Source organism: Schistosoma mansoni, chromosome 4, assembly GCF_000237925.1.
Source record: "Schistosoma mansoni strain Puerto Rico chromosome 4, complete genome".
NCBI classification, from domain to species: domain Eukaryota; kingdom Metazoa; phylum Platyhelminthes; class Trematoda; order Strigeidida; family Schistosomatidae; genus Schistosoma; species Schistosoma mansoni.
In genome coordinates this window covers 13,597,236-13,609,667 of record NC_031498.1, presented here as the reverse complement: position 1 = coordinate 13,609,667, position 12,432 = coordinate 13,597,236, and the positions used below count along the sequence as shown (strand labels likewise).

The 12,432-nt window shown below is 35.0% G+C and overlaps 1 protein-coding gene across 1 annotated transcript; it reads right to left on the bottom strand.

The window, feature by feature from the left end:
- Window positions 1–912: 912 nt before the first annotated feature.
- Smp_145520 (putative adrenoreceptor) lies at window positions 913–7,173 on the bottom strand (the record flags this gene model as incomplete). The annotated part of the gene is made up of 2 exons (XM_018796893.1): window positions 913–1,340; window positions 6,462–7,173. 2 exons carry the CDS (start codon window positions 7,171–7,173, stop codon window positions 913–915), a joined length of 1,140 nt encoding a protein of 379 aa, XP_018651989.1.
- Window positions 7,174–12,432: the final 5,259 nt, after the last annotated feature.

Here is a 12,432-nt window from a genome sequence, read left to right as displayed (position 1 = left end):
TCATAGATATCATAAAATGCTCAATCAGAATATTTTCACGATCTGTTATACGTTTGTGGTGGTCGATATTCGATATTACCCTTAAACTTCGTATATTGTTCGTCCTGATAACCGTTCCTAGATAACGCCTTAACAGTGTATAAATCAGAGGGGGAATACGAAGTGTTGATTGTGTTTATTATTGAACTACTCAGAAATATCCAAAAACTACAGCCACTTTAAGCAAGCGTGAAAGAGTAGTGTCGTACAGCAAGCGAGTGAGCGTGCGAATCAAATGAGCGAGCAAGTAATCGACTCAATAAACGAGTGTCGGAGTGAATATGTCAGAGAGTCAGTGAACAGGATTAAGATGTACATATATATACATAGTGAAAGGAATGAATCATCGAATCAATTAAGCGATTTATAGTCAGGCTAGCAAAGTGAATATATGCGTAGTCAGTAAGCAATGCTCAAGCATGCAAGTGAAACAATAATAAAGGTACAATAGTATAGATAGTTTGTTACTGTATGAATAGACTCTGTCCGTTAAATAAGTTAGCAAAAGTCCATAACCAAATTGGATGTGAACAAAGTCAGTTGTACGTGAGCTGCTATAAGTTATTTTCATGAAACAAAGTAAAATGTACATTTGAAATAATCTAATGACTGACTACCAGTTTCAAATAAGCTACAACTTCAACAAGACACGATCAAGAATTTGAATTTGATGTAGGCAGAATGAAATTGTTCTGTATTATTTTGTCTGAATAAGACACAATATAAAACATTTAATTGTACAATTACTGTTTTGTTTCTTCAGTACACCCAATGCACCTTGTCTCTTTCTCCATATATATGTCCATAATGTAGTATTCGTTTATTTGTAGGTCTGTCAAATACACGAATTTCGAATGCAGTTGATAGTGTAGTTCAAATTTTCCAATTATTACTTCCAATATGTAACAAACGTTTGAATGCTTTTGCATACTTAGTATTACAAAATGCGTATATAAATGGATTACATATACTATTCAAGTATGCTATCCAACCAGTGCCCATGAAAATTGCTTCAGAAAATAGACATTCACATGCTCCTTCCATCAAATACAAAGTGGTAAATGGAAGCCAGCATAAAATGAAACAACACACTACTAATGCTACTGTTTTAACAGTTTTCTTCTCATTGTTATATACAATGCGTTTACGTCGTTGGTAAATCATACTATTATGTGTGTTAGAATGCTTCGGCTTTGAATTCATAATTCGTTTGTTCTCACTATTTATTCTGTGTTCATCTTCACGTTGCTGATCTTTCAGTCGATCGTTCATAGAAGCGTCAACTGTTTTGTCGATAGTATCTGCAGTTTGTGAAGTATGGATTTCTGTGTTCTCAATGTTACTGTGAATCGGAAACGAAGAGATATCGCTTGGATCAGATTTTGTCGTCCTGTGAAACATTGGGATTGGAACCATCTGAATAAATTGTGCGTGTTGTCTAGAATTTTCTGAATACACTCGCTCTATTTGTTCAGAGCGTTTATTAACTGATGAAGTAGAGGTACTTTGAACAAGAGACTTGTTTACAGTATCTTTTTCAACATTTTTATGTTTTGTTCTGGGTGTATATGCAACAAATAAGTTAGACTGTGTAGAATTTGTTACAAACAATCGAATCTTACTAGAGTTACGCAAACTGAAGCGATTCATTTTATGTCGAAAACTATGGTCATAAATATTATTCGCATTGAAAAGCAATTTGAATGATCCAAATCTATGTTCTTTCGGATTGGATGAAAACTTACCAAATTCGAATTCCTTCGAACGACGATGAATCACCCAAAATATACGTATGTAAATGAAACGGCATGGTCGAAAAGTCATGTCACTGATTCTCGCTCATACGTTACATGTTGTCGCGGATTTTTAATGTCGTTTTTTATCGGCTAATCACAGCATTTTTCCGTCACATGTTAATTTTTGTAATATTTATGCGTGTTACATGGCATTTATTGCAGTCTATTGGTTGCCTGACGTATTTGGAGCTGACAACCTGAATGAATGTTTAGTCAGCCTTATTTGGTAATTTGTAACAATACAAACTCAGGTGAGTGAAATTCGTCATTTATCGAGTCAAAAATTGGACCGAAACTATAGTTTCAGGCAAAAACAAGCTGTAAAATAATTTACATTTGACTCGCCTCCCCTATTATGGTAGTGATGAACATAGGTGTTGGTAGTTGTTTATAAACTGTAATTGAAGCAATTGAGAGTCAAACCATTCCTGAATCTTGTAATGGTTATAACAATCATTCCATGCGACGTTTCTAATGCGAGTTTGTTTTTCTATTGCAGGGCAACAAAGAGTAAACGCACTGGAAAATGATGAAGAAGCCCTACGCGATCTGAACGAGCAGAACAATGAATAAAACTATTTTGTAGTAAGTTTCCCCTTTTGTACTCGAACCGTGTCTTTCAGTTTTAAAAATATATCTGTTGTGCCAGTACACTGTGTTCTAACTTTAACGGCACTTACCGGTCCTGACTGTAGTGTTGTTGTTTCAGATCGCTCGTGCTTCCAAGTGAACGTCAATATACAACGTGCTACATTACGATATGAACTATTAATATACAGTCGTAAACAGTTCTATCCATGATAAGTATCACCGCTATCATCTGGACTGATATATTATTGCGTAATGTGAGGAAGAAAAATAATGTAAGTCTTTAAAACAGGTACAAAACATAAGCCTGAAAATTACCGACCCATTAGCCTAACTAGTGTGGTTGTTAAAATCTTAGAAAAGATTATTCGGAAGGAGCTGTTTAAGTATCTCGATGAAAACCGGTTCCTCTCGGAAAAGCAGCATGGTTTTTAGAACAGGTTACTCTTGTCTCACAAACTTACTAGTCGCTTGTGAAAGCTGGTGCTCTCTTAAGGATCAAAAGTTACCTATAGACGTAGCTTACATCGATTTCGGCAAAGCTTTTGACAAAGTTCCGCACAACCGGCTGTTATATAAGCTAAGGAATATCGGGATTGGAGGCAATCTATTGATGTGGATAAAAGACTTCCTAGTTGGGCGTCAACAAAGAGTAAGGGTGAACTCCAAGTTATCTAGCTGGGAAACTGTGCTTAGTTGAGTACCCCAGGGTACAGTTTTGGGGCCAGTGTTATTCCTCCTGTACGTAAATGACCTCCCTCGTCTACTATCGTCATCGGTCTTACTCTATGCTGACGATGTCAAGATATGGAGAGTGATACAAAGCAAGGGCGATAGCTTAGAACTCCATAATGACCTGGAGAGATTATCTGAATGGTCCCAAACCTGGCAATTGCCGATAAATACTTCCAAGTGTATTGTGATGCATATTGGCCACCAGGGTACAGATACATACACGATGAATAACACTGAGTTACCTATTGTCCAGGCACACAATGACTTAGGAGTCATCGTTAGTCAAGACTTAAAGACTACTGCACACTGCGGTGCAATAGCCGCCAAAGGTTTTAGAACTTTATAGTCCATACGCAGGGCTTTTAGTCATCTTGACGCTAAAACGTTTCTGACTTTGTATACAGTGTTCGTATGTCCTAAACTTGAGTACTGCATACAAACAGCTAGCCCCTGCCTAAAAAAAGACAGTGAACTCTTGGAAAGGGTTCAGAGAACAGCAACTAGGCTGATTCCCGGAATAGCGAAGCTCCTGTATGGTACTAGACTGACCAAGCTAAACCTATTCCCGCTGTCATATCGAAGAATCAGAGACGACTTGATTACAGTTTTCAAATTGCTTAATGACAAATTTGCACCTGATATGCCCTCATTTTTCTTGTCTTCCAAAACTGAAAATCTACGAGGACACTCCAAAAAGTTCACAAGCCCAGAACGAATTACTTGTCAGCTGACTACCGACTTTCCCATCGAATCATCAACGAGTGGAATTCATTACCTCAGCACGTGGTTGAGGCTCCATCCGTCGACCCCTTCAAAAGAAAGTTGGATCAGCTGAGAGACCATCATTGCCAGGACTCAATTAGGCCATCAAGCCTCCCGTCCTTTCCAAACTGAAAAATTGGCGTTGATAGATTTTTCTGCCCGCTTTCTGAATTTATACAGGAATTGTGTAGAACATTACTGTAAGTGCCACTTAAGTTAGCCAAATACTCTTCTTAAGCAAAGTGACGCGTGTTTGTTATGAGCATGGTAACTAAAACATGTCGTAGATAATACTATTTTACGATGCCTCGTATAGGGTTAAAATATAAATTTCTGTTAACAGAATCCGAAATCACTGACTAAATCATAAACAAAGTGTTAATGCATGTTGACGAGTAATCGCTAAATAGTGGTTACCAGTTATTTCATTATTGTATGTAAACAGTGGACTGCAAACAGTATTATGAACGTTGTAATTGGATTTTTCTCAAATTTCATATAACTAATTAAAGTTTGTGAGTCCCTTCGTTTGTTTGTTAATACCGAATAACTAGATGAAATTGTAGGAAGGTTAGAAAATGAAGAGCACTGTCTACAGCAAGTACAACACTTACAGCTACATCCTATCAATTGCTATTTCATTTACTTATGGAATTTGATACTGATAACGAAGTTTAATCTTTTCTTTCACGATTGATTTGTTGTTTTTCAGAATTGCATTGAGCAAGCTATCCATACACTTTGTTATACAACTTATGACTTCTGTCAACTAATTGAAAGGCTCAAATCTTTGTAATAATCAAGTCTATGCAGGTGGACAACTTGACGAATTTCTTAATATGGAAGTTTATACGGAGAAACAATCCACACATTGACGATAACTGTGTTTTGTATTGACTACTATCGCGTTTATTCATCTAATAAGTTATCTAAATATAATATAAATATAACAACTGTAGTTTTTCGCACTTTAAATCTTTTTAGTATGTGTATAGTCCAGTTCGGTACTAATACTACTGTCATAATAGACGTTGTCCGATAACGGTAAATTTATCGTTTGATTGCCTAGTCTGTAAGATCTTACGTGAAAATCGCATCACTATCTACACTGACCCATCGTATCGCGACAAATAACAATACTTAGTACTTCTGAAGAACACATTTATGCTTGGGATATAATAATATATTTAATGTGAATATAAATAAGTTAAACATAATGAGCGCGTCTGCAACACTGAGTCATGCCATTCGATTGAATGAATATCTCCACGTTCACTACTTCCGACCTTCTCCAAGTGTTACATCTTTTTAGTTATTATATGCTTGACTCCGGAGACCATGTGATTAGGAAACAATGCCACTCCAATTACTCATCCGAATATACTGATCGTAAATAGGACTGCAGGAAGAGAAATGTTTGAGAAATGGCAGTCTTACCTAGTTATTGATTTTTAAGTGATAATTGTCTACTTTTTTCTCCACCACCATAGCGAAGTGTTCACCGTACTTCTCAACTATCTGTTGTTTATGGATTTTCTGGCTTCTTTGAATTCGTATATACTCTTCACTCCGTCTGGGTAATGTTGTTGTATTATAATGGAAGTTATGCGTGTTATTTAACTTCCATCGGCTGCATGGTCTAAGTATGTGATGAGCTAATTAGTTTATTTATTTCGTAGTTGATTAAGCTTACCTGTAAGAGTTGGTCTTTTTACATATGTCAGTAGTATATGACGACAAGGATATCGACAAGTCATAAATGTTCGACAATTGCACTCGCAAGTGCCTGCATCTAGTTCATAACACCACAAAACTGTATTTAAATCGCATGTCCTTCAGCAGTTTACTTTCGCCGTGAATGTTATGCGTACAGGTGGTCTGAAAAGGGATGTAATTATGCATCCATACTTTTTGGAACTCCTTAAACACACCATCGAATTCAATCCAGTTTCCAAAACGCCTGCTCAATATTATGCGTTGAAACGCCTCACTTAAGTCGACCGAAATGTCTCTGGAACATAAATCATTACAAACATTACTCGTTAATTACTAAAAAAAGCAGCTATCTCATGCGATAATACTTCAGTAACTGAAGTAAGGACTACAAACATTTAGGAATTACGGGTTACTCGTCATGTCGTCTTAATTCTCGCAGAAAACAACGATTCACACAAATTCAGAGTATCTTTTACTGATAATTTATACTGAATACGCAGTTTCGTGGACCCCTACAAATTTTAAACAAGGAGAGTGAGATTCAGTAAGGTAATTGGTATCCCAGGTCAAGTTACGAAGCAACAAAAGAGCCAAATTGTACAGTACAAAACAGAGTAAGCTAAATAAACGCTTTTGGCATTGATTTTGCGAATTTACTACAGCCAAAAACGACGCAAATACGAGAAAACCTGATATTCGTGCAACCCAGAGGACAACCAACCGACCCTTAACAAATCAAATACGGAATGACCGCCTCGTGTCAGGCCGTTCAAGGTCGCAAAAAGGGAACGGCGGGCAGGTTTGAATACGCACTGACTTATTTACCTTGCCAAATGAAACCGACTACCAAAGATGGGACGAAGAATATCGAGATTGCTGTGAGAAATCTATATCCTACATCAATTCTTATGTAACAACTTCCTACTCCGTTGTGGTGCTGGGAACCAAATATAGGTGGGGTCATTACTAGGAACGATGCTACCCAAGCACCTCCAATCATTAAAAATGCAGTACGACGTGTTCGCTTGCTGATGTATTTCATCGGATAATTGATTGCAATATATCGATCCACCGATATACAACATATGTTCAATATGGAAGCTGAACACAAGAACACGTTGAGAGACAGCCAGTATATACATAATTCGTGTGATTCATATGGCCAATAACCGTAAACTTGACGCATAATAAAATGCGGTAGAATTAGGACTGCAACAAGTAGATCAGCCAAAGCAAGTGATACAATGTAGAGATCAGTTATACGTCTCAATCCCTTAGTCGTTGCAACAGCTGAAATAACTAGTAAATTACCACCAAATATAAAAATGCCAGATAAGATTTGGAGAGAGATGATAATTATGTTCAATGCAAATCTCCATTCACTGAACATTTCACTTTCCACTTTTGTTAGATTAACGAGATCATTGATAAAATTAGAATTTGTGTTGAATAATCCATAAGAGATATTTGCATGACATGCCTCCATTCTATATTCGTTTTCGGGGAAAGTGTTGTTATTTGAAAATAGGTGATTCATTTGGACTACGTTTTCTCAGAAACTTTATTAATGGACACGAATCCTTGTTAAATTTACAAAACGGACATTATTCGACAACTGATCTCGAAGTAATATTTTGGCGCTTCATTCATAAATTAACATGTGCATAGATGTTCAATTGGTTAAGTGGATTCATATCATCCTCATTAAGTTTACTGTCAGACTGATACACCAATTAGAATCTTATTTAAAATATAATTCCAGCTAGTCTTCTATAAGACAGGATTACAACAACTGTGTATTGGACTTACTATCCACATGCGCCCCAATTCAATTATGGAAAATGTTCCACACTTCCCAATGCATTCCTCAAACTATTTATCCAATGACAATAATGGTAATCATCATAATGATAATTTTCGAAATTAAATTATTGGTTAATGTCTGAATACTGACAGTTTATTGGTTTCTTTCACATACAAACAAATGACGATTTGGCAAATTACACTTGAATTTTAGGTAATGGTGATTTTATCACTGTAATTTTGTTCGCTAGTTAACTTACTCGTCGATAACATTTGTTTTCCGTCATAATCTACCATTTTATTAAATTTAATTGACAATGATCGACAAGGTACTTTAACCAAGTATTCTAAAATATATATCGAACCAATTAAACCATTTTTATTCGAAGTGGAAAAATTGATTGGTTATGTTTGCCTCACTATCCGTTCACGTGATTATCCATTTCTCATGTTTCAGAAGATTCTTGTGCTTCTTCGTTTGAATTGGTTTGCAGTTTTCAGAAAGGGTGTTCTGGAGATTTTAGGATTTTTAACAGTTGGGTTTACAGGTCGATCTTAACTAGACCACCATTGAAAAGCTGGCAGCACTAAACTGCCTTCTCGTCTTAGTATAGGACTCTATCGGTGTGCATCCACGATCTTGCACGCTGGACTCCGAACCAAAACCGTTGGCCTCGTGCACGAACGCTTAACCTAATCACGAAGAAACCTAGTAATATTCACAAATGCTTCATCCTAGCAATTTCACCAACAGTTTACAATTTCATTTTTTATACTCTATTTTACAAGTACTTGTTCTATTCCCGATGTATAGTTTCAGCTTAAATATTTTCTTCAATGTATCTTAATATCTGATTGTCACACTATCCGTTGTTTCCATCGTATCTTGAAGGTTCAGTGGATTTAACAACGTCTTTTCTATTCTATCTGTATATAATTTGTGATATTGTAATAAATAAAGAAGAAATCCACCTAACAAAAGTAAATAATAGTCTCGTGCAACTGTTTGTTTTTTATCATTGAATATCTCCACTAACCTTGAGTGTAAACACAGAAACACACTCATAATAGAAATAACATATTTGTGATCTTCCAATCTACAAACCCACTAGGTTTTTATAACATTTTACTATATATTAATATATATGTATATTTATCACTAAATGTAAACCAGTTCACTAAGCATCTGTGTTTGACACATTCGCTGTTGGACTGAAATGTTCCCGATTCAATTTCATGTGAAGTCATAAATACTCACTGCTGATGAATACTAAAATATGGTAAACTCTTTCAAATTCTTTCATTTTCCAGAAAGTGTCATATGAAATGATGTTGAAATAGATAATGATCGTGTTATTATCGCTTATTGGTGATCTCCATTCAGGGGACTGTATATTACCACAGTTTGTGTTCATACTAACCACTGTTCTGTAGTCATACTACCTACTGTTGTTGTATAGAAAATGAATTTTCTCAAACATGTTAACGCAAGAAAACACTGATCAAATTGTTTTGGGATTTATCCACTGAATTTACGACAACATCTAATAATTCCCGTACTTAGTGGTCGTTGACTTGACTGAAGATGACTGTTTCGAAGACCAAACAGAATGACTTTAATTGCAAGACCTAAGCAGCCATGAATGCAGACTGATGTCTAATGACAGAATTAAGTAGCTACTCTACTTAACGTGACCGACGTTTGAAATACACTTATTACTCCTGCAATACCAAGTTAACATATGTAAAATGCAGTCGGGAATATCAGTATGAGTTTGTGGTAGCAGCAACATAGACATAATTCAATACCATTCAACTACAGAACAAAGACACCAAGATCAATACTACACAGACAAATATTCTCTAATAAGTCAACACTATGTAAAGTTACCTAGATCACATGTGATCTGATTTCGGCGAAATAACGTTGAACGGAATTGAGAGTTCTTCCTTGTTAAATTTCACATTGAATTACCAACAATCAAGAGAGACCTCAATGTTATGATGAGACTGTTCAGTTTTGTTTTGAATGTTTCCTAATGATGAATATGAGTAAAGCTGTTAAGCATTCTTGAAACGGTTATCAAGATGATCAGTTAGAAGAAGGTAGTTTGATGACTATTCATTCATAATCTATGTGATTTTGTATATTCTATTCTACAAAATCGTGATTTGTTTGAAAAATTTTACAAGTGTTGAAATTGTTATTTTAGCATGAATCAATTCAACCATATATGGTTCATGAATTATATACTCTGCAGTCGTTAATAGTAAGGAACAAATTCATGAGAACATTTTTATCGCATCAATGCAATGTTTAATTCTCTGTGCACCAAGGCAATCTAATTTACTTAGCGTAAATAGTTGTTGAACATTCGCGTTCCATAAATACCTATTTCATTGATAATCAGTCAAAACTCTGACTTGAAACTGTTGTAGTCATAGACATGTTATCCTCATACAGATAGATGGGAAACGTAACACACTAATTTCTGTCTATATGTATGCAGTCAATTAATCTCTTTACTTCTAGTGAGTATCAGCTAATTATTTGTCGAGTTACATCACGCTAAATAAATGATTTAAATATAGTTACAAATTGTCTATTGAGATGGCATTTCTTATCCCTTTAAACGAATGACAATCTCTTTCTGATTTGTTTAGGTGATAACATTTATAAATCTAGATATGACTAATTCAATAACTGCAAAAATATATTGCATAGTATCATGTTAGAATAATTTGTTACATTCAGACGTGAATATTGAAGAAGTAATAGCACATTATCATGTAATTCGACATCACGATTCGGAAATCATTACTCACAGAAATGAGACAGATAGTTGTTGTCTGAGTAACGATTGTAAACGATGAGATGGTGGATGGGAATTCTTCAGTTGTGTTAATATAATCAATCATATGATACAAGTATTCTGATTAGTTGTACGATCCTGTGACTTTAACATACATAGGGTGTTCAAAATAGTGTTCGAAATAGTTAGACGAATGGAAAGATTTTTTTATTTATATGTAAGTGCTAGACTTTATCCTTAAATATGTAAGTATACTTACTAAATTTGTGTGATTGAGAAGTGGTAAATTTTGTTATCTACTTAGATTAGTTACATAAACACTGCTACATAATCAAATCAGTCACTAACTTACATTGATCTTGAAGATCCATTTACTGGCTTATATTAAAGTTTTTTCAGTGATTAAAACTGTGTGGAAATGGATTTAGTGGGTCATTTTTTACTCTCTCTTCATTGTTACTGTAAATCAACGTCAATATGCAACATTTCCTTGTTTAATTTGTGATCTTCTTTATACTACTATAAGTAGGCAGTTACTGAACAAGGTTTTTATTCACGAACTCATGCTTATTAAAATATTGAAAAAACGAAAGTGAATATGATTGTAAAATCCATTTTGCGAATTGAAATCATTGAATATCGCGTCCGTCAGATTTAACTGTTTGAAACAACACTTCATTCACTGTACTAATATGCGAAAATTACAGAATTTCATAAATTTAAGTTTGAAGTTAAACTTATCCACAGTTGAATCTCGGTTTAGTTGTCTACAGATTAATTGTTTGTGCGAGACCAAGGGTTCTGAATCCGATTCCTGACTTCGCAGTCGCAGATTCACATCGATGTGGAGTTCCACACTACAACAGAATAGCCGTTCAGTACCTCTAGGTTTTCAATGATTGATTAACTTATATCGGTTCATGATTTCAACGAAATTCAACAATTTTCGCTATTCCATACTGATAATGTAAGAAACCTCGAATCACAAGCAATTTAAATTACGTCAACTGTCATGGGAAAAATGAAGTCATTCAGATAAGTGGTTCATAGAAGAGATATCTTTACCGAGAATTTACTCTCGAAGCTGTAGAGTTGTGAACCTATCCTTCTCTTAAAACGATGATCGACAATGCGTTCCCTAATAAAAGCAATAATTTACTGAACATAACAACAGGGAAGCGAATTGGAAAAACACAAAGTTATTTGTAATAAAAGACTGAAAACTTAATTGTTGAGAATTTGGGCATTTGTCAATAATGTTCTAGATGTCAAGTTAACAAATAATAATTATAAATGTAGTTAGATAAAATCATCAGGTAACTTTTGAAATTGAAGTGAAATATAACCAGAAATGAAATGAAAATAGAAGTACCTCGGTTATGGATAATAATGTTAAGCATGCCGAATGCTACTTTATAGACTATACTTCTGTTTTTAATTTTGGTTTAAAAAGTTAGAAATGAAACAAGTTTGCTGGTGTGAGCACTAAGCAATGGAAAACGAATTGACTGTGTTATTACATTTTTGGAAGCAAACACAGTATGTATGTATGAAGTAGTATGTTGCTTTTAACACTCAAAGGAAATGTGTTCAAGGAGATATTGTCCTCTTCTCGCCAACTTCAAGGAAATTCGTATGTCAGTTTCTTCAGCGCCTGCTTGCTCGGAATTACTGAGGATTCTGATTTAAAAACGATATCGTGTTATTTATTGATTGGTATAAGTTCTTCTTTGGTTCGTTCTCGATCTTTCCTTGCTTGCTCAATATCGAAGAGGGTTTTCATCTCAATTACTTAAGAAAGAGGCGACTAGCTCTTAGCATCATCCAAGATTACACATGAGCCTATTGTTCCTGAACTTTCGAGAAGAAAACCACTCAGTCCAAAGGTTATTAACATATTATGAAGTAAATCTTTTGTGATTAATATGAATGTCTTTGTAGATGGATAATTGAAATTTGCCGATGAAAACATTGTCACGGTTTAACTAACCAATATTCTCTGATCTTGAACATACGTACTTTTTATCTCTGTAATATGCTGTCTTCTTCATTTTGGGATTGCTCAATTTGGTCATGTGGATATATTTCTTCTGAGATGTAGGAGGAACTTGTTGAAATACTTTATGCTGAAAACTCCATTCTGTACTAAGTAGTGTGTTCTATGAATTCTATAAATACTG